Genomic DNA, 22,899 nt, shown 5'->3' with positions numbered 1-22,899 from the left:
TGTCAGTGCTCATAGAGCACAAACACGATACCCTAATTGTTCTAAATTGCACCATCTGCAAAAGCACTTTAAAACTACTTCAAATGATTGGAAAAGAAAAATAACAAAATCCTTTCTGTGGCTAATAATTTTAGATATTAAAACACTTCATTTAGAAAACCTCTACTATGAAACAATAAGCTTGCAGCAAAATAGTACAGCGAAAACCACAGAATACAACAGAACTTGAATAACATCATATTCAGAGGTTTCTCAGCTAATGAGAGTAATAGGGAAATGTATAATACTTCCTGCACAAATGCATCTAAGGAAAGCAGGCTATATTTATTCAAAAACTATAAAAGATTACAATATAAATCAAACAAAATTAGTTTTTAAAAGTTAAGTGACTCATAGGTATCCAAATTCCAACCAAATCAAGACAATAATCCAATGTACAGAAAGGTTATCATATAGCCCAAGAAGCAAAAATCAATAAACAGAAGTCTTGTCAATACAGACGCTACATGAATATACAAATCTATAGTTTTAACATAACATGAACAAATCTAAAGTACATGTGTTGGCTAACTTTTTCCAACATTAAAGGAGTAAATGTTTTTATACTTGGTAAAAAGATACATACTGTATAAAACTTCTAATCACATGTAATGAGGTCTACAAGTGTGAACCAAGTAGAATGTAAGGTTTTCATATGTGAAGATGGACATTTTAAAAAGAATCCAACTTAAAAATAAATCCATTATCACATGTATTGTAAAGATGACCCACAAAAAATGCTTGTTCTTTGCAACTGCAGAGAATGAACTGCTCAGGAATTTTTATTATTTCTGGTATTACAGTGACCTGCCTAAAAAGATAAATTACTTATTTGGGGGCTTAAATAGCAGAGGTCAATGTGAATTAAATAACATATGACTAAAAATATATATACAATGTACAAGAGCTAGAGGGTAGAAACCTGAATACTGTGGCAAAGATTTATTAGTCTGTACAAGTTGGTTTTGATAAAATATTGACTATTTGTTACAATAAGTTACCAAGATTTTCATTGCAACAGTATTTTCCCATACACATCAAAATCTGGAAGCAAATTGTCATTTAGTGTTTTTTTTCCCCTCAAAACACAGGCATAGGTTCTGAGTATCAACAAGTGATTTATGGAAGTCATGAGATACAGCTATCATAAATATTACACAAGATACAATGGAGGTACCTGGACAAAACACCACCAACATTTATAGCAAAAGGTGTTGATTTAAAAAGTGTTAAGTACTAACATGAGCTACATAAACACACTATTAGAATCCTTCTGAAACCAAAGTAAAGGAAAACCTTATTGCCATTCTGCTAAATATCACATAACTAAAAATGCTGCACAAAGTGTCATGAATCCAACGTACGCGTGTTACAGAATTACAACTCCAGTTAAGCAACTGAGCTATTCATTGAAGTAAATTAAAAAGACTAAACTTCTTTAACATATCAATGCTATTTTAGAAGCATCATCAGAACAGAGATTTAATTATAAATTGGCCTGGACTGCATCCCATAAAGAGAATTTTGCTTAGTACTAAGGAGAATCTGTCAGCAGACATCCTAGGGAAGCTGTGGAATCATGCCGTTGTTTCTGAAGAAATTCACCAGATTGGATGATACCTGTAATCTCCCAGTGGTTCTAGGAATTCTACATACCAATTAATTCAGTAATTGATAGGAGCATTTAAGCAAAAAGAAGACCAGAAAGAGACCTTGTTCTCAACATATATAAGATAGGTGGATTTTTAAAAATCACATGATAAATGTAAATCATAAAATCAAGTGTACTTACTTAAAAAGGTACACCAGTTTTATGCTACATAAAAAACTGTAGACTGCAAACTGTGCATGCTTACCATAACATTTTACCTGGGAAAGCCAATGAGTGGGATTTCTTGTAAATATTTACTGCCATGATACCAAACAAATATGTGCAAACTGCAAGGTCCCTAAAATAGCAGTTAGAATTTATATACAGAAAGATGTCACTATCTGATCGAATATGCAAGAGATGGCGTTTCCCAGAGTTTATAACACAGAACAATAACCCCCGCAGGCTCCGCCATGGCCTTCTTCCCTGTGTGATAGTTTGACTCCTTTATTCTGGTTCTCACTTTCCCACAGTCCAGGCGTCTGAATGATCTTTTCAACAAGCTCCTCAAAGGCACACTGTACACCATCACAGGTTTTTGCACTTGCCTCTGAAATTCAAGGAAAAATGTCATAGTATATTCCTTTCTGGTCACATTCCTATGTTTTCCAGTGAAACTATCATGGCATAAATATCGGCCGACAATATATAGCCAAATCAACAAGTACCCCCCATATGTTTACTATGAGTGAATTTCCCTCAACTCTCACTGCCTGTCAGCTTCACCATCAAAGCACCCCCAGGTCTGCCAACTCTCCACTGCCTACCACTGCCACTGCCGTCAAAGCCACTGTAAGAGAATACGCAGCTTCTTGCTTCTGCTTCTCATGGTCCATTTTCTACACAAATGGGTCCTTTCCTTTACTTTTTTAAAAGAATATCAAAGGACAGCATTATTCCCTTGTTTTCTACCACCCTTAGAATAAAATCCATTTCTTTACCATTTCCTGTGAGGTACGACATGACCTTTTTAAACCTCATCCCCCGCTATTACCACTCTTTCCCCCAACACACACTGCTCCAGCCCACAAGCTTTCTCCCAGTTTCTTAGATACATTGAACTGGTTCCTATCTCAGGAAATATCTGCTATTCTCTCAGCCTGAGATGTTTTCCCTCTAGGTCTTCATATGAGTGATTCTTGCTCAAATGCCATCACCTTAAAGAACTTTCCCTAATCAGTCCCCATGTCGGCCGCTCGCTCTCCCCTGACAATGCTTTACTTCCTTCATAGCATTACTTACTTACTTATCTGTTTCTCATACTTGAATGTAAGTTCCATAAGGGCAGGGAGTTTGTTCGTTCTACTATTCACTATTACATCCTTGATGTTCAATCAATATTTATTGAATAAACTAATAAATATTGAAACCAAAGGACACCCAGTGAGTAAGCAGTAGAGGGAGTACTCAGTTCCTTTCTAAAATTCCCTATACCTTCCATGTATGCCACCCTGCTTCTACCTAAATATGATGTTCTCCTGTATCCATTTCTAGTCAATTCTAACACTATTCAACAGCTAAATTGGTAATTCCTTTAGCTAGCTTCATATTAGAATCAACTAGGGTGGTTTTTATATCCTGCCTTCTAGGTCCTCTTTCAGATCTGTGGTAAGTCCCAGCAACCTGCAATTTTAAAAAGCAGCCCACTTTTCTAAATGAGGGGTCAGCAAACTTTTTTGTAAAGGGCCTAAAAAGCATTTTTGTAAAATGCTTTTGTATAAGCATTTTAGGCTTTGTAGGCCATCTGGTTTGTGTTATAACTGAATTCTGCTATGAACACCAAAGCAGCCAGAGACAGTACGTAGGTGACTGGGCATCGCTGTGTTCCATAGAAATGACGGGGCCAGATATGGCCCCTGCTATAGTTTGCCAACCCCTGCTCTACCACGCTTTTGAAATATTAATGTGCATACAAATCACATGAAGATTTTATTAAAATGAAGATTCTAATTCAGAAAATCTGGTTACAGCTTGAGCTAAAGCATTTCTACCAAGTTCCCAGGTGATAAGACTTTAGCACTGAGAGCCTGAGTAGCATACATCCTGAGAGGAATGGTCTGACTGTGTTCTATATGACTTCATATAACGGGTCCTATTTTTTCTTACAGAAAGAAAAATAAAGAACCTGACTGTATAGTTACATTTTATATCACAAGATAACTATGAACTAAATATATATCATTTATAATTTGAAAAGAGAAAAATTGAGCAGAAATTTTACTTTTAAATTCCTCATTAATAATGAAAGGATAAATATTCACACACCTACCTATAAATAACATGGAATGCTTTCGTGCAAATTTCAGGCCTTCACTTCTATCGACTTCACGATTTTCCTAAAAAACAGATGTAAAGATTAAGAAAAGCAACCAAAACATAGAGCCAAAATGCCAAGTATCTAACTTCTTACCTTATCAATTTTATTTCCAACTAGCATGTTTACTATGTCATTTCTCGTGCAGTATGTTTCCAATTCATTTAACCAATTATCCAGTTTAACAAAGGTGTCTCTTCTTGTGACATCATAAACTAAAGTAAAAAAGTCATTTATTAGATAAGCATAAAAATAAGTAGCAATGACACCATATTTCTGATATATAAATAAGAGCTAACATCACTATATAGGTAAGTCTGTATTTTTAAGTGTTCGATGTTTACTATTCAGTAAATACTGATCTAGATGGAAGGAACAAGGGAATAAAAAAATACAAACATGCATATACACATTTCAATTTTATTAACAAACACTGTAAGAGGAATGAAATTATAGCCTGTGTGATTACTGAAAACTAATTTAAGCAAAATAGCTGCCCCCCATTCATAACAAAAGAGGAAGTTCGCCCAAAAACCAAGTGTTTAGGTTCAAATCTATGAAAAACTACCAAAAATTTTACATGAATTTAAACATCTATGACCCTGCTAATTTGTTTCTTACAAGGCCAGAATGTAAAGTTAGTAGATGGAATCCTGACTGTCTTCCTCTATTATCACTTTCACATTATTCTGCATTATAATAAATAGAGGTTTATTAATTTACAGTATTTTCTAAACTTAGGAGATGCTAAAACCAAAACAGTAAGACTCAATGTCAAATTAATAGAAATAAAAACAAAGCCTCACAAATCACAATATAAAAGAATTCTCCCTACAAATGATCCATATTAACTTTAAACCCTTTCTCAGGAGCATTAAGAACAAGGCCTGTTCGGCAGGCTCACAAGACCGCAGCAGCCAGGGCGGCGTCTGAGGCGGTCAGGGTAGGCCCTGATGCTCCGGGCAGCAGCTGAGAGCTCTGGAAGGTTGTTAACCATTATGAAAATCCCAGAAATGGGGAGGGGGTCTCTTGACAAGACATCTAAAAATGCTAGAGCTGGATCTGTGGGGGCTCCAGTATGTGGTGATGTAATGAAATTACAGATTCAAGTGGATTAAAAGGGGAAAATCATGAACACCAGGTTTAAACCATTTGGCTGTGGTTCTGCCACTGCCTCCATCTCCTGAGCAACCAAAAGGCTGCAAGGGAAGAGTGGAGGAAGCCTTGACCGTCAAAAACATAGATAGGACCAAGGAACTCTGCCTTCCCCCTGTGAAACTGCACTGTTCCATGCTGGCTGAAGGTGCGCTGAAGGTGCAATCACGGCGGCTCTAGCTAATTTACAAACTGAGAATTTACAAGAAAGTGGAGGTGGAGAAGAAACAAGCCTTGGGGAAGCCTCCAGCAGGACAGCCTGGGGCTAGCCCACCAGCCTGCAGTCACCCCGTGCAGTCACCATGCATTTCAAAAGCCCTTCCTGCACTGCAATCAAAGAGCTATGAAATACTCACAACATTTGCTGTTCACATTGTGGCTCTGATGCAAGCAAAATACACAGTTTAATTGTTCTGAATCCTATGGTTTCTTTCAGGCCACTTTTATCGCCTTACCCCAATTTGTGTATAGTTTGACTTGTGTGCACGGCCTCAAAACTAAAATCAGTAATGAAGTCTCAAGTTTTGACAGTGCGTGACGTGCACAAAGATCTATTTTCGGGAAGATTACCAATCGAATGCCTTGGTATGATTGTCTGATAGAACCAAGTACTGTACATAAAACAGATCTGTATATGTATAATAAATAAAAGAATGCAAGACCAAAAGAAGGACAAGCACTTTTCAATTGAGAACCCACATTTTGTTTTTAAATCTGTGTTAAGTGCTTTGCACTATTTTTTTAGGACTGATAAAATGCTGATAACTAAAGATCAGTTTCTGGTAATATTCTAAGACCAACTATATGTGGATTAATCCTCAGTTATTTTCTTATTAACATGTGCTTTTAAATGAAGTAATTTAGTCTGATTTTTATTTTGTAATTGCTAGATAAAAGGTTGAAAATAAACTTTAATTCAATATTCACTAATATTAAATAGTTAATACAACTTCAAGTTACATAAAAGTGGCTCTAAAGAAAAATAAAACAAAAATGTATTGACCTTTACAGATAAGAAAAATCAGAAATTCCAGTAATAAACCAATAATATTTTTAAAATGTTATATTAAAGTGAAAACTTACCTAATATAACACCCTGTGCACCTCTATAGTAACTGGGAGTTAATGTTCTGAACCTCTCTTGACCAGCAGTATCCTAAAAGTGACAATCAATTACTATTAAATAAAACAAAGTATAAATAACAGACATTCAACATAATAATCTACAAGTAGAAAGTAAACAACATTATTTAAAATACCAATGCACAAGAGTTCATTTAAAACTTGAAACTGAATGTGTTCTCTTGATGACAAATGCGACATTAAATAAATATTGACTCTTTCGAAAAATGCAACTAAGTAAAGGTTTTCTACTACTTTGGATTTGAGATTTTCATTACACATGAAACTCATTTCATTGAAAACATGGTTCTCAACTCTGGCTATACAATGAAATTTACTAGGAAATAAAAACCATGAACGCCTGGGTCCATCCCACAAACATTCTAGTTTAATTGGTCTAGGGAATGAGAGAAGTTTTTAAGAGCTTCCCAGGTGATTCTAACATAAAATCAAGGTTGAGAAACGCTGATTTAGAGAGAATCATAGAGGTGTCTTACTTTAGGTAAGCAACTTTTAAGTTGGACTTTTAAAAGTGTTTTCTATATTTCTTCTTTTAGGAAAATGCATAAAACAAAATTGCTCCTTATTTCTGACTCATGCCAGGATAATAAACATAAGGTGTGCACGAACAGGAAATTAAGATTTCATAAGGAAAAATCCTCATTTGCTTAGTCTCCAGTTTAACCCCAGTGCCTAGAAAAAGTCCCACCATAGGATAGTTGCTCAACATCCGTTAGGGGGAAAAAAAGGGTGAAAAAACTAATTAAGAAGTGTCTCTACTTCCTGGATGGTTCCTCTGGCTTCTTTCTACCATTCTTGGATTGATTGTGGCTTCCAGGTACCTAAGATTATGCAAAGCAGAGGTTGGCAATCTGCCGCTGCCTCATCCCTCTACCCATTTTATTATATAACATTTTAGCAGCCAGGCCCATCTACTTATGCAATGCCATATGACCTGCCTTAAGGTTGGACTAAATATTTACTATTCCAGCCTTTTAAAAAAGAAAAAGTTTGCACCAGAGGGGACAGGGGTTGGGAGACTGGGTGAAAAAGGTTAAGTAAGGGATTAAGAAGTACAAACTGGTAGTCACAAAACAGTCAAAGGGATGTCAAACACAGCATTGGGAATATGATCAATAATATTATGAAAACTATGCATGGTGCCAGGTGGATACTAGAAATATTGGGGGGAACACTGTGTAAAGTTTACGATCGTCTAACTCCTAGGCTGTACACCTAAAATTAATACAAAATAATAATAACCATAACTGAACCATAACTGAAAAATAAAATTAAAAAGTCTGCAGTCTACTACTGTAAAGTACCCTGAAAAAAAAACAGTAAAGATGTATATCAAATGTCAACTGAGCTACCAATTCTATGGTTGTAAATGTGAGTTTAGCTAAGGAGCAAATAGAAGATCCTTCACATATAAAAAGTGTTAATAACCTCTAAGAGGTTTATAAGATTGGAGAGGAATTTTAAACCAACAGCGATGGGGCTCTAGCAATACCTAGAGGCCAAAGTACAGAATGCTTTAAGAAAATAACAATAAGGTAGAGAGTGTTTGGGGTAATCTTTAGCCCTAGAAGAGAAACTTAGGAAAATGACTTCCACATAGACAAGCTCACATACATGCAGACTGTCCCTGGCTTTCAGATCCTCACCACTACTGAAACGCTTCCCCAACCATGTGGAAGTGAAAAGGTAGTAAAATTAAAATTAAATATTCTAAAGAGATATTTTTATGAGAGGAAAGAAATGATTTCTCTCTTTACAAAAATTCTCTTATAAACCTGTCTCTGATATTTAAAATTATTCAATTTGCATGTTTACTCAAAACACTTATACACATTAAAAGCTGCATAAAGTGAAGTGAGTTTGCTATCTAAAGCAGATTACAATTTTGACAATATAATATAGGACAGGGAAAGGACCAAGCATGAAATATTTTTGTCCCAAGACTTCTTGTTATAACAGGGAAAAAGTCATTCTATTTGCATAGTGAACATATCCACGGTTAAACTAGCAGAAAATATTTGAATATAAATTTTGTCCCCTTTGGTCTTCATTGAAATCAACTTCAGTAACTACCCTTATGAAACACAACATAAAAATTAGAACTGCAATTCCTGTTAGAATTTTCATATAGCCCAATGTTTTAAAAATAAAGACTACAGCAAAAAATTTTTTTAGTGTTAAAATAGTGCATGTGATTTTTATACTGTATATGTGAAGTTTTAATTAGTTCAGATGTATAAGTCTTGACAGTTTTTATTCACCTATAAAAGTGTTTAATTAAGCGGGTATGATAATTTGGGCAAAAAACTCTGTGCCCTATAGTACTGGATCAGGATTTATAACTACAAAATTTATATGCTTAAATAGTCACAAGTCATATTTTTGCTTGTATTCGTTTTCAAAACAGGAATATGCAATAAGTGTAGTGACATCTTTGTAAGATAAAAGCAGGAGAGCTTATTCTCTTACCCTGGGTTTGGTTTTTTCTTCTGATGGGAGAAGAAGAGATTATTGAAGATAGAGATGTATAAAGGACTAGAAAGCATCTAGAAAGGCAAACTAACAGAATATGAGGAATGGAACTGAAGGAAGAATAGAGAGAAAAACAACTTTAGAGTAGGTCATAATACATACACAGCACTTTCAGGGGGCAGCGCTATGCTTGATTTGACTGATCCCAGAAGGGGCTTACAAGTGGGAAAGGAAATGATTTTATTTATAGAAGTAAATTCATAGAAGAATTAGAAGAAACTATGGGTTCATGTATTTCTGAGAAGATCTTCCTAAATATGACATGACACCCAGATGCAATGAGAAAATAACTGACCACATGAATACTAAAACCTTGGTATGGCAAGAACATCTCTCCCCTGATCCCCATCCCTCCCCAGACACACACTGTCATTCTAAACAAGATTTGAAGGTAAAAGACTGGAAAAAAAATATTATAGGATATGACAGAGTTCGTATTATACACATACACCAGAACATTAACATATATTCATCTTAAATAAGATGTGAAGACAGAGTGGGAAAAATAGCATTTGACAAAAGGTAGTATTTTTAACATATAAAGATTTACCATGAAAAAGATAAATGCTGATATAAAAGGGCAAAGTGAATAAAAAGAAAACTCATTTAAAATATATACAATAAATATGAGAGGAAAAAACCTCACTAATCAAAAGAAATGCAAATGTAAGTAAAAAACTACTCAAAAATGAAAAAGAAAAGTAAGGAAGACTTGTTTCATATATATCAATGTTGTATCTTTACCTTCTTTGAGTCAACAATTCTACTTCTAGGTGTACATCCTAAAGTAACCAGACACACAGATGTGTAAATTAGGGTGCTCATTACAGCACTGCTGATATTTATGAAAAACTAATAACAATGTAAATATCTTTCACTACGGTTGACTAAATTAGGGAATAGCCATGAGGTGGAATGCAGGTAGCCACTTAAACCAATGGACCTCTATTTTCATTAACACAGAAATACATACACAGCATGTAAAGTGTGTGTGGAGGAGTGGGGAAAAAAAGGTTAAAAAAAAATAAGATATAATCCTTTCTTTTGGGAAACTGCATATACATATGTGTAACAGAATGCACATGCCTAGGTATTTTAAAGGATGTTACCTAAAATGTAGACAGTGGTTAAAAATGAACTTTCTTCTCTATTCATTTATTATTTCAATTATCCCTCTTAGAATAAGCCTGTGTTATCGTTATGCCAGGTGAAAACCTCTCTTCTTTCAAAAATACTTAAAGACCTATGATAAAGATATCACTTCAATAGTACCTGCCAACTTTTTTATTAGGAAAAAACTAAAAAATAAGTTAAGAGCAAGCAAACAAAAAGTCTCTCATATGGAAGATCTTACGGCAACCATCAAGCCCAGATCCTACTCTGATCTGTCCCTTTCACAAAGCAGTAGCAGGGGGCAGAAATAGGTGACAAATCAACCACTAAAAGCATATGGAAAACGAGTCTTCTGTCTTAGCACAGGAAGCATCCAGCATTCTTAAGCTGTGCAATATATTTTACTATCTCCTAATCTAACATTTTTCAAATTGCTTTCTGTAAGGCATTACTCTCCTGATTGATATTAAATGTTTTTTGGGGGGATGGGCAAATAGGCCACCTATCAGGTAAGGTATTATTATGTTAGAAAAAAAATTAACAAGAAACCACTGGAACACCTACGTAGTTACTTGTTATTTGGGATAGAATGTTTCTTAGGAATAGAGTGTCATCAAAGAATGCCAAGAAGATGAATGAGATCACACAATGCATGAATATTGTGGTCTCACTCTGTAATGGTGTCTAGACAGTCCTGAATATTTAACCACCATCTTGAAGTATGTCTTAGTTTGATGGTAGCTGACCAGTTCTAATATTATATATCACGTTATAAAAATATATTTACATATTTGATCATAGTATATGGAGAAATTAGATATATAAAATAGTACATTTTTATGACTTGTATGTGTAACATATATTTAATATACTAGCAATCACATTTAGATAGAGAGACATAAGTAGGTAGGTAAGTAAATTGGAGCAAGGGAGAGACAGGCAGACATACACACTAAGTATCTTGGATGTTTCTGATAATTAAAGCTACCTATTCAAAATGAGGATAGTTTAAAGGACCTTTGGGACAACATTAAGTGTAATAGTGGTACCACCAGAAGAATAGAGAGAGCAAGCAAGCAACAACCTATTTGAAGAAACAAATAATGGCTGAAAGCTTCCCTAATCTGGAAGCTTTATAATTAAAATGCCAAAGGTTAGACAAAGAGAGAATCTTAAAAAACAGCAAGAGATAAAGCTCACTGGTATGGCCTTCTGTGTCCCCACCCACAATGTGTCAGTTGTGGATCTGACCTGCAGCCTGGAAAAACCTGCCAGATATGACAACACCAAGATGGAGTGAGGCAGGCATCAGAGGGCCTCCGCTCAAGGGCATCCTGGGATATACTGAGGACTTTAAAGTTGTCTCCTGCAACTTAACCAGTGACATACATTCCTCTGCCTTTAACACTGGGGCTGGCATTGACCTCAATGACCACTTTGTCAAGCTCATTTCCTGGTGTGACAATGAATTTGGCTACAGCAACAGGGTGGTGGACCTTATGGTCCACATGGCCTCCAAGGAGTAACAGCCCCCTGGAATACCAGCCATAGGGGAAGGAAGAAAGGCCTTGAGCTGCTGGGGAGTGGTTGCCACATTTCAATCCACGAACACAATGAGAATCTCCTGACCTCCACAGTTTCCATTCCAGACACCCTGGAGAAGGGGAGGGGTTTGAGAGCCCTATTTTATCATGTACCATCAATAAAGTTCACTGTGCCCAGCCAAAAAAAAAAAAGCAAGAGAAAGACAGTTACCTACAAGAGAGCTCCTGTAACACTGTCAGCAAATTTCTCAACAGAAATATTTCAGGCCAAAAGGAACTGGCACCATAAATTTAAAGTGCCACTTTATCCAGCAAAGCTATCATTAAAAAACTGAAGGAAAAGTAAAGAGCTTCTGAGACAAGAAAAAGCTAAAGTAGTTCATTACCACCAAAGCAGTATTACAAAAAATGGTAAAGGGTCCTCTTTAAGAAGGAAAAGAAACCATAGAAGGTCATAGTTACAAAGAATAAAATGGCAATAAATACATAGCTATCAATAATCACTTTATTCAATAATCACTTTAAATGTAAATGGCTTAAATGCTCCAATCAAAAGACAAAGGGTAGACCCAGCCAGTGTGACTCAGCTGGTTGGAGCACGGTTCTGTAACCAAAGGGCTGCAGGTTCGATTCTTGGCCAGGGCACATAACTAGGTTGCCAGTTTAATCCCCAGTCTGGGCATCTATGATGCCCCGCCTGTGTATGGATGCCAGGCAACTAATCGATGCTTCTCTCTCACATCAATGTTTCTCTCTCTCCCTTCCTCTTTCTCCGGTGAGGATTTTAAAAAAAAGGCATAGGTAGCTGAATGAAAAAGAAAACAATACTCATATATATGCTGTCTACAAGAGACCCTCCTCAGGATGAAAGATACACACAGACTGTAAGTAAAGAGATATAAAAAAATATCTCATGCAGTTGGAAATGAACAAAAGCTGGGGTAGCAATGCTTTTATCGGAGAAAACAGACTTTAAAACAAAGGCTAAGTAAAAACCAGAGAATGATACTACATAATGATAAAGGGATCAATCCAAAAAAGGATATAACCCTTGTAAACATTCCTGCACCTAACATAGGAGCACCTAAATATATAAAGCGAATACTGATGGATATAAATGAAGAGACTGTATTACAGTCACAGTAGGGGTTTTTAACACCCCATTGACATCAATGGATAGATCTTCCAGACAGAAAATCAATAAGAAAACAGCAACCTAAATGACATACTAGATGAGATGTTTTAAGTGATTTCTTCAGAGCCTTTCACCAAAAGCAGCAGAATACAGATTCTTTTCAAATGCACATGGAACATTTTCTAGGATAGATCACATGTTAGGACAAAAAACAAACCTCAATAAATTTAAGCAGATTGAAATCACATCAAGCATCTTCTCTGACCACAATGATTAAGAAACTAGAAATCATAAGAAAAAAGCTGAAAAACAACAAACACTTTGAGTCTAAATAACATTGTACTAAACAATGAATGGGTTAAGGAAGAAATCAAAATATACCTTGAGAAAAAGTGAAAATGAGAATACAAAAAACCAAAAATCTATTGGACCCAGCAAAAGCAGTCCTAAAAGGAAACTTCATAGCATCATAGGACTAAATCAAGAAACAAGAAAAATCTCAAATAAAAAATATAAATTTACACTTAAAGGTACTAGAAAAAGAACAACAAACAAAGCCCAAAGTGAGTAGAGAAAGGAAATGATAATCAGAGAACAAACCAAAAAAGTCTTAAAAAAAAAAACAATAAAAAAGATCAATGAAACCAACAGCAGGTACTTTGAAAAGATTAGCAAGATTGATAAACCTTTATTCAGACTCATCAAGAAAAAAAGACTCAAATAAATAAAATCAGAAATGAAAAAGGAGAAGTAACAACTGACACCAAAGAAATACAAAGGATTGTAAGAAAGTATTACTAATACCTAAATGCCAACAAATTGGACAATCTGGAAGAAATGCATAAATTTCTAGAAACACACAATCTTCCAAAACTGAATCAAGACAAAAATAGAAAATCTGAACAGGCCAATTTCAACTAATGAAATTGAAGCAGTAATCAAACACTGCCAACGAACAAATGTCCTGGGTCCGATGGCTTCCCTGGTCAATTTCACCAAATATCCAAAAAAGAATGAACACTTATATTTCTCCGACTATTACAAAAAATTCAAGAAGAGGGAAGAGGTCCAAGTTCTTCTGTCAAGGCCTGATAAAAAACTACAAAGAAAGAAAATTGTAAGCCAATATCCCTGATGAACATAGATGCTAAAATCCTCAACAAATATTATCAAACCAGATCCAACAATACATTAAAAAGATCATATACCATGATGAAGTGGGATTTATTCCAGGAATGCAAAGTTGGCACATTTGCAAACCAATAAATGTGATTCACCACATAAACAAAATGAAGAATAAAAATCACATGATCATATCAATAGATGCAGAAAAAACATCTGATAAAATCCAGCACATATTTATGATAAAAAAACTCAGTGTAGTAGGAATAGAAGGATTGTATCTTAACATAATAAAGGTCACAGGTGACAAATGCACAGCCAATATCGTACTCAATGGGCAAAACCTAAAATCATTTCCTTAAGATCAGTAACAAGACAGGTGCAGAAAGTCTACTTTCAGCACTTTTATTCAACATAATACTGGAAGTCCTAGTCACAGCAATCAGACAAGAGATAAAAAGCATCCAAATACAAAGGAAGAAGTAAAACTACCGTTATTTGCAGATGACATGATATTATATATAGAAAATCCTAAAACTCCATCATAAAACTACTTGAACTGATAAAAGAATTCAGTAACATCACGGGACACAAATAAATATTCAGCTATCAGTTGCATTTTTATGCATCAACAATAAACTATCCAAATGGGAAACTAATCAATCAATCCCATTTACAACTGCATCAAAAACTAAAATAAAATACTACGGAATAAATTTAACCAAGGATGGTTAAATTTAGACCTCTACTCAGAAATTATAAGCCACCAAAGAAAAAAACTGAAGATGATACAAATAAATAGAAGCACAGACTATGTTCATGGGTAGGAAGAATTAAAACATCATTAAAATGTCCATTCTACCCAAAGCAATCTATAGATTCAATGCAACTCCTATCAAAATACCAATGACATATTTCACAGAACTAGAAAATACTCCAAACATTTCTGTGGAGCCACAAAAAAAACCCTGAATAGCCACAGCAATCTTGAGAAAGAAAAACAAAGTTGGAGGAATCATGCTACCTGATATCAGACTATATATTAGAAGGACACAGTAATCAAAATAGCATGGTACTGGCATAAAAAGACATTTAGATAATTGAACAGAACAGAAAGCCAAGCCCTGGCTGGGAAGGCTCGGTTGGGTGTCATCCTGCAAACTGAAAGGTCGTGATTTGATTCTTGGTCAGGGAACATGCCTGGATTGTGGGTTTGGTTCCTAGACAGGGCACATTCAAGAGGCAACAGATTCTATCTCACACTGATGTTTCTCTCCCTCTCTTTGTCCCTTCCCCTCTCTCTAGCATCAATAAAAGGAAAAATAAAAAAAGAATAGGAAAGACCAAAAATAAACCCACACCTTTTGGTCTATTAATATTTGATGAAGGAGGCAAGAACATACAGTGGGATAAAGACAGTCTCTTCAGTAAACGGTGTTAGGAAAATTGGCCAGATACGTACAAAAAAAGAAACTTCTTACCATACACAGGAATAAACTCAACATGGATTAAAGCCTTACACGTAAGACTCGAAAACATAAAAATCCTAGAAGAGAATATAGGCAGTAAAATCTTGGACATTTTTCTTAGTAATATTTTTTTCTGATGTATCTCCTAAAGCAAGGGAAACAAAAACAAACAAACAAAAAACACCAAATGGGACTACAGTAAACTAAAAAGCCTTTGCACTGCAAAGGAAACCTTCAACAAAATGAAAAGATAACTCCCTGAATGTGAGAACATATTCATCAGTAATACATCTGATAAAAGGTTAATATCCAAAAACTATATAGAACTTATACAACTCAACACCAAAAAACAAGCAATCCTATTTAAATATGGGCAAAAGACCCTTAATAGACATTTTTCCAAAGAGGACATACAGATGACCAATGGACATATGAAAAGATGCTCAACATTTACTAATCATCAGAGAAATGCAAATTAAAACCACAATGAGATTATCACCTCACACCTGTCAGAATGCCTATAACCAATAAATCAACAAACAAATGTTGGCAATGATGTAGAGAAAAGGGAACCTTTTTGTGTAATGTTGGTGGAAATGCAGATTGGTGCAGCCAATGTAGAAAGCAATATGGAGTTTCCTCAAAAAAACAAAAATGTAATTGCCTTATGACCCAGCAATTCCACTTCTGGGAAAATAATCAAAGAAACACAAAACACTAATTTGAAAGGATATATGCACCCCTAAGTTCACTGCAGCATTATTTATAATATCCAAGATTTGGAAGCAGCCCAAGTGCCCATCTGTAGGTGAGTGGTTAAAAAAAAGCCGTGTACATTTACATGATAGACTATTATCTTGCCATAAAAAAGAAGGAAATCTTATTCATTGTGACAGCATGGGCAGACCTGGAGAATATTTTGCTAACTGAAATAAACCAATTAGAGAAAAACAAACACCATATGATTTCAGTTAAATGTGGAATGTAATGAACAAAATAAACTAACAAACAAAATAGAACCAGACTCACAGGTAGAGAACACACTGACAGCTGTCAGAGTGGAGGAGAGTTGAGGGCACCGGGTTAAAAAGGGGAAGGGATTAAGCAGAAAAAAAACTCACAAACACAGATAACAGTATGGTGATTACAAAAGGGAACGTAGGGTGTGGGGAGATAAAAGAGGGTAAAGGAGGGATAAATGGTGATGGAAGGAGACTTCATGTTGAGTGGTAAACACAATACAATATACAGATGATGTACTGTAGAATTGTACACATGAAACCTATAAATTTTATTAACTGTCACCCCAATAAATTCAATAAATTTTTTTTTAAAATTAAGCTACCTATTCAGCATTACCATGAAGAGGTCTTATCAGCAGAGCAATGTGGATCAGAACAGTATGGCTGACAGGCAAATGAAATAAAAGCCAATGTGTAAAGACTGGGCATCAGCATTAAAAAAATAAACCCAACATTGTAAAACTCAAATTTTATAAATATGTATACTTCAACAGTAATTTTTCCTAAGTATGACTCTTCATTCCCCTTTTCCCCAACCACTGTCTTTAGTGTTATGTTAGTTTAGTTTAAGTTGTCTTTTTAAAACTTTAAAGAAATACATTCAGTAACAATAATTCTCTCTAGCAGGCAAGATGATTTTTTAAAAATATTTTGCTCAGTTTTTCAATATTCTGAATAGACTGTTTTATTTGGAAAATTTAAATAAAACAAGTCTCTGCCTAATTACCCAACCATAAGATAAAACTGTTTATCGCTTATCATTTAATCAACATCAAATTTCCCAAAAATTATTTAATACAAATTGTTCATTCACCTCTAGAACACAACACCAAGAGCTACTTCTCTAAAAAGTACAATTTAATATTTATACAAATACATTTTAAAAGTCTTACCCATATTGCAAGTTTAGCCTTATTTCCATCCACTGAAATTGTTTTCACCTTAAAGTCAACACCTTGAAAAAAATGAAAATTTTGGTAAGAATCCCAGTAAAATATATTTTTTAAAAATCAATTACCAAGAAAACCAGAAAACAGAAAAGCCACTTTATCAAATGCCCTCATTCACACCCCAAGTTCTTAGAGTTATGGATGTGAAGACAAAAGAAAAAGTGTCACTAAAGTTTAGCACCTTAGGACTTAGTCAGGATAAATGAAAACCGGATGTTGGTAGAATTCAAACATTCACCTACCTGTACTTCTTGAAAAAAATTAAAATTTTATTGAAAAAATAAAATTAAGCATAAGGTGGAGTTTGAATATGCACATTAAAAGCCAAGAGTTAGAATTCACAGTGTTCTAGTACAAAAGACTATCTTTGGCTGTGAATCCAGGCAATTTTCAGGGGCTCCCTAAGCATCTACACCCTGTTATTAAGAGTGTTGTCCATAGCTAACCAACTCCCTAACTTGGATTCTGACTGTAGGAAACCTGGAGAATCAGTAAAAATATAAAAGAGCCACTCACTCCTTATCTTGTAAATTCTTTCTTTTGTTTATTTTTATCCTATAAAACAGCATTAGTTTTATATAACCTTATCAATGATCACTTGCTACTGTACAATTTCAAAAAGAGAATTTACACACAAAAGAATTTGTGCCCAATCCTCTGAGAATCTTCATACATGAAAGAGGGGTGGTCAAAGTTCTACAAAAACCTTCTATTGGTATTAATTTACTTAAGAGAAAAAGAGCTTCATAAAAAGTCACATAAGGTTTTACTACAGCAACCCCCCAAAACATCTCCCTTTTCAGGAAAAGGAGTTGACACGTGCCATCTGGCTTGAATGAAAGTAACTGCCCACAGGTCTTTAAAGAGTATCAAAAATAATATGTAGTCTATGCCATTGGCCAGAGGGAAAACATTAGCTCAAGAAGTCTGGAAAGTAACTTTTAAAAGATCTTATTAGCTTGTCACAATTAATTCAGAAAAGCCACACTAAGATGAACAGCACCCTCATATACTAACTGTTTAATAGAACACCTGTCACCAATAGGAAAATATATTAGTAATTCTTGGATGATTTCTGGTAATCCACTACATATACAAATTAAGTATAAAAATGCATTTCAAAATGTGCATTATGCCAGGTCTTTTTGTGTGCCAAAGATTAAGAAAAAAAAAGTTTGGTGTTTTGGGCTGAAGTGATAAATGAGATGTTAAGGCCATGCCTAGAATGATATACAACCATTAGTTAAAGGATAGTGCCAATTGCATAGTCCAAGGAAAATCTAAGTATAAAGTTTCTTTGCAGGCTCCTCCCCACAAAATCCCACATTAAATAATCTTGTATTCACTACATCTAGACTTAAAAAAAAAAACAACTATGGCACACTATCTACATAAAATATATGAAATTACTTACATTTTATTCATATTATTTTAAAAAACAAAAGAAAACCTAAGAAACTCCAGATGAGGGTAACAGTTCTGATGTGGTGCAGGTACTAAGTCAAGGCCATTGGTAGGTCTACAAAGAGATAGCCTGTCATAAAGATTCTACAGTTAAATTCTCAAGGTTTTTCAGAGAGTGGAGAACTCTTCTTTTCCTTAATAACCCCAGACAGCATGATCAGGGGCAGGCTGGCCTTTTTCCTAGTTACTGGCTAAGTAATTTACCCAAGAAAAGAAACTCATTGTTCCCAGAATGTTGTTTTCCTTCCTTACTTCCCCCGATCTCTTTTCTCTGGCATAGTTTACTGTTTCTGTGTGTTTCTGGACAGCCTAATGAATGTCTCTCTCATGTGGAGTTTGCATGTCAGTAACTGTTCTGTAACACAGAAGTTATCCTTCTAACATATTAGATCTGAAAGTTACAGGGAATACCCTACCATCAAAGTATCAAAGTCAACAGACATGGTTAGCCTGACAGGGCACCTCATCTGGACTGAGACTCCGCAAGTCCCCAATTCATCTTCCCTTGTCTCTTCTGGTGATTCTCATGGGCAGCCATTGAGCTCTTCAGCCCTCAAACTGTTTCTTCACCAAGCCTGGTTCTGTTCTCAAGTGCCTGTTAATTTGACTCCATTGGCAGCAGAATGTGGGAATCTCTGATCAATTTGAGTTTGTCAAATTCTTACTACTAGATTTGATTAAACTATCTTTTCAACCTCCTCATGTGGGTGACAAGGAGCCCATAATAGAAGCAGAAGGTCTAGAAACACACCTGTGTTTCTCCTCTGCTACAAAACTGAACATTTTCTGTGACCAGATATGTAGGGGCTTTCCCCCACAAGAAGCAATTCACCATCTCTCCAGGGACACCAGGTGGGCGTCCTACAATTCACTCCAGCTCTGATACTACACACCTGGAATTAAAGTCAGATCCCAGAGTAAAGGTTCAGTTCCACAAGACTGCTACACCTGCCATTGCAGATGCCAATCGCAAATCCAGGTTGTGAACTGTGCTTCTGACCGACTGACTATAAATTAGAGGGGTATAATAAAAGGATACAACCCAGGAGCAGTTAGATGGAAGAGACACAGGGTAAGGAATGTGGGAAGGGGCACAGGGCCTCCGTGCCCTTCTCCAAGCTCGCCATCCTCCCAGCGCCTCCAAGTGTTCACCGCCGTGGAAGCATTTTCTGTCAGATCAAAAACAGGCCAAGGATGCCTACTCTCACTACAGAGTACTAGAGGTTCTAGCCAGAACAATCAGGAAAGAAAAGGCATCCAAATTGGAAAGGAAGAAGTAAAATCATATCTGTTTAGACAACATACTCTTAATATGTAGAAAATCCTAATGACTCTATTTCACACATACACAAAAAAACTGCAAGAACTAATAAATTCAGCAAAGTTGTAGAATATAAAATCAACACAAAAATCATGCATTTCTATATACTAGCAATGAACAATCCAAAATGAATATTTTTAAAAACTTTAACATCAAAAAGAATAAAATATTTAAGAATAAATTTAACCGAGGTGGTTTAAGACATACACTGACACCTGTGAACACTGCTGAAAGAAATTAAGACACAAATAAGTGGAAAAAATGCTGTGTTCATGACCTGAAAGACTTAATATTGTTAAGAAGACAACACTACCCAGAGCAATCTACAGATTCAACACAATCTGTATAAATATTCCAACAGCTTTTTTACAGAAATGTTTATGAAGTGGCTTTTGGACTCCACATAAGGATGAAGACTGGTTGCCAAGGACCCAACCTTGCGAGTAGTGGATTGGAACTTTCAGTCCCATCTCTGACCTCTGGAGAGGAGAGAGGGCCTGGAGGCTGAATCAATAACCAATGGCCAATGATTTAATCAATCCTGCCTATATAATGAAGCCCCCATAAAAACCCAAAAGGAGGGGGTTCAAAGAGCTCCCAGGTTGAATAACTCATAGAGACTTGGGAAGAGGGATGCATAGAAGCTCTACAACCCTTCCCACATATCTAGCCCTATGCATTTCTTCCGTCTGCCTGTTCCTTTTATAATACATCAGTGATCTAGTAAATGAAATGTTTCTCTGAGTTCTGTGAGCTGCTCTAGAGAATTAATTGAAACTGAGGAGAGACTTGAGGGGAAACTGATTTACAGCCCATCAGTTATAAGTACAGTTAACAACTTGAACTTGTGACTGACATCCAAAGTCCAAGGAGGGGGTTGTGGGAACCTATATGTACAGCTGGTCAGACAGAAGCACAGATGACAACCTAGGATTTCGACTGGCATTGGAAGTAATGATGGTGGGGGAGAGGGCATTTGAAGTAGAGACAGAAGGAAGTGGACAGTCCCAAAGGACTGAACCCTTAGCCTATAAGACCTGACACTATCTGTGGTTAGATAATGTCAAAACTGACCAAGCTGGCATCTCAAGAACTGATGGCATGGAAAACACTCCTTCCATACAAATTGGAATTGGGTCCAGGAACCCAAAAGAAATAAACAAAATGTAATACATGATAGGCTGGAACATTATCCAACCATAAAATGGAATGAAATTCTGACACATGCAACAGCATGGATGAATCTTGAGGACACTATGCTAAATGAAAGAAGCCAGTCACAAAAGGACAAATATTGTATGATTCTGTTTATATGAATGAAGTACCTAAATTAGGCAAATTCGTGAAGATGGAAAATAGCATAAAGGTTACCAAAAGTTGAGGGCAGAGTGAAATAAGAGTTACTGTTTAACTGGTAGAGTTTCTGTTTGAGATAATGAAAAAGTTTGGGAAATTTATAGTGGTGATGGCTGCAAAACAATGTGAATGTACCTAATGCCACAGTTAACATTATACCTAATGGTAAAAATTAAATATTTTCCTCTTAATATCAGGAACAACAACAACGAAAAGGTTTTCAGCTCTTATCACTTCTATTCAATATTGTGCTGAGGATTTTTAGTGAGGGCAATAAGACAAGAAATAAAAGCCAACAAGACTGGAAAGGAAGAATGCAGAAATCCAATGGAATCTACAGAGTAAAAAAACAGAATACTCCTAGCACCAATAAGCAAGTTTAGCAAGGCTGGAGGATAAAAAATAAACTTTTTTAAAAATCAAGTTATATGTTCCTATATGTTAGCCATGCACAAAGGGAAGTTGAAAAATTATTTAAATATTCAATACCATTTTACATAAAACTCTATGAAATACTTAGTACTGAATTTAACAAAAGATGCAAAAGACCTGAAACAAAACACTTTAAGAAAAATTTTAAAGGACATAAACAAATGGAGATATAACTTGTTCAGTAATCGTGACACTCAATATTGTTAAGAGGTCAATTCTTCCAAGCAGACCTTAAATTGATTCAAAATCATCCATAGACCTACTGTAACACATTAAAGTGTAAAACTTCTAGAAGGAAACATAAAGGAAAATCACTGCAACCTCTGTTGGGCAAAAGATATAACACTGATATCACCCATAAAAGAAAAAAACTGGTAAATCAGATTTCATCAAAATAAAAAACTTTTACTGTTAAGAAAATGACAAGAGGAGCCACAGACTTGGAGGAAAATATTTGCAAGGATCTAATAAAGACCTAATATGCAGAATATGTAAAGAACTCTCAAAATTCAACGAGAAAAGAAAAAAATCCAATTAAGAAATGAAAAGATTTGAATGAACACTTTACAGACACAACACACGTGAGTGTGTGGTACATAAGTAATTTAAAAGATGTTCAATCTTATTAGTCATTACAGAATGCAAATTAAACCACAAGATCCAAATTTTGACATCTACTAGATGGTCAAAATTTTAAAGACTCATTACACTAAGTACAGAGTTGGGTAAAAACAGGTTTACAGTTGTAAGCAAAACACCTACTTTACTCTTGCATTATTATCTACTAGTGTATTACTTCCCATATGAACAACTGTACACCTGCTTTTGCCCACCCCTGAATAGTGAGTAAAGATGTGAAAGAAGAGGAACTTTCATATAATGTTAGTGGGAATAATGTAAAAATACTTTATTTAAAAATGGCCAAACTGTTTTCCAAAGTGAAGCATGCATTTACCACATAATCCAGCAATCCCATTACTGAGTATTTACTCTAGAGAAATAAAAATTAGTATTTATATAAAATCCTGTACCTGAAAGTTTATAGCCAGTCTATCCACAATCACCCAAAACTGGAAACAACCCAAATGTCTTACAATGGGAGAACAGATAAACCAGCTCTGAAACATTCGTACAATG

The 22,899-nt window shown here is 35.4% G+C and overlaps 1 protein-coding gene across 1 annotated transcript in view; it reads right to left on the bottom strand.

Annotated features, from left to right (window-relative positions):
* Positions 1–305: 305 nt before the first annotated feature.
* RAB18 (RAB18, member RAS oncogene family) overlaps positions 306–22,899 on the bottom strand; it is a 33,051-nt gene continuing 10,457 nt past the window's right edge. Inside the window, exons 3-7 of the mRNA XM_054592256.1 lie at positions 17,133–17,194; positions 6,243–6,315; positions 4,101–4,219; positions 3,960–4,026; positions 306–2,240 (exon numbers count right to left, since the gene is read on the bottom strand). Of these exons, the coding sequence (XP_054448231.1) occupies positions 2,068–2,240; positions 3,960–4,026; positions 4,101–4,219; positions 6,243–6,315; positions 17,133–17,194 (494 nt within the window). The 3' untranslated portion in view covers positions 306–2,067. The remainder of the gene's footprint in view (positions 2,241–3,959; positions 4,027–4,100; positions 4,220–6,242; positions 6,316–17,132; positions 17,195–22,899) is intronic.

The sequence above is a fragment of the Pteronotus mesoamericanus genome, unplaced genomic scaffold (assembly GCF_021234165.1).
Source record: "Pteronotus mesoamericanus isolate MK-2021 breed Mesoamerican mustached bat unplaced genomic scaffold, CSHL_Meso_final contig_130, whole genome shotgun sequence".
In the NCBI taxonomy this organism is placed as follows: Eukaryota; Metazoa; Chordata; class Mammalia; order Chiroptera; family Mormoopidae; genus Pteronotus; species Pteronotus mesoamericanus.
This window is presented reverse-complemented; position numbering and strand designations above follow the sequence as displayed.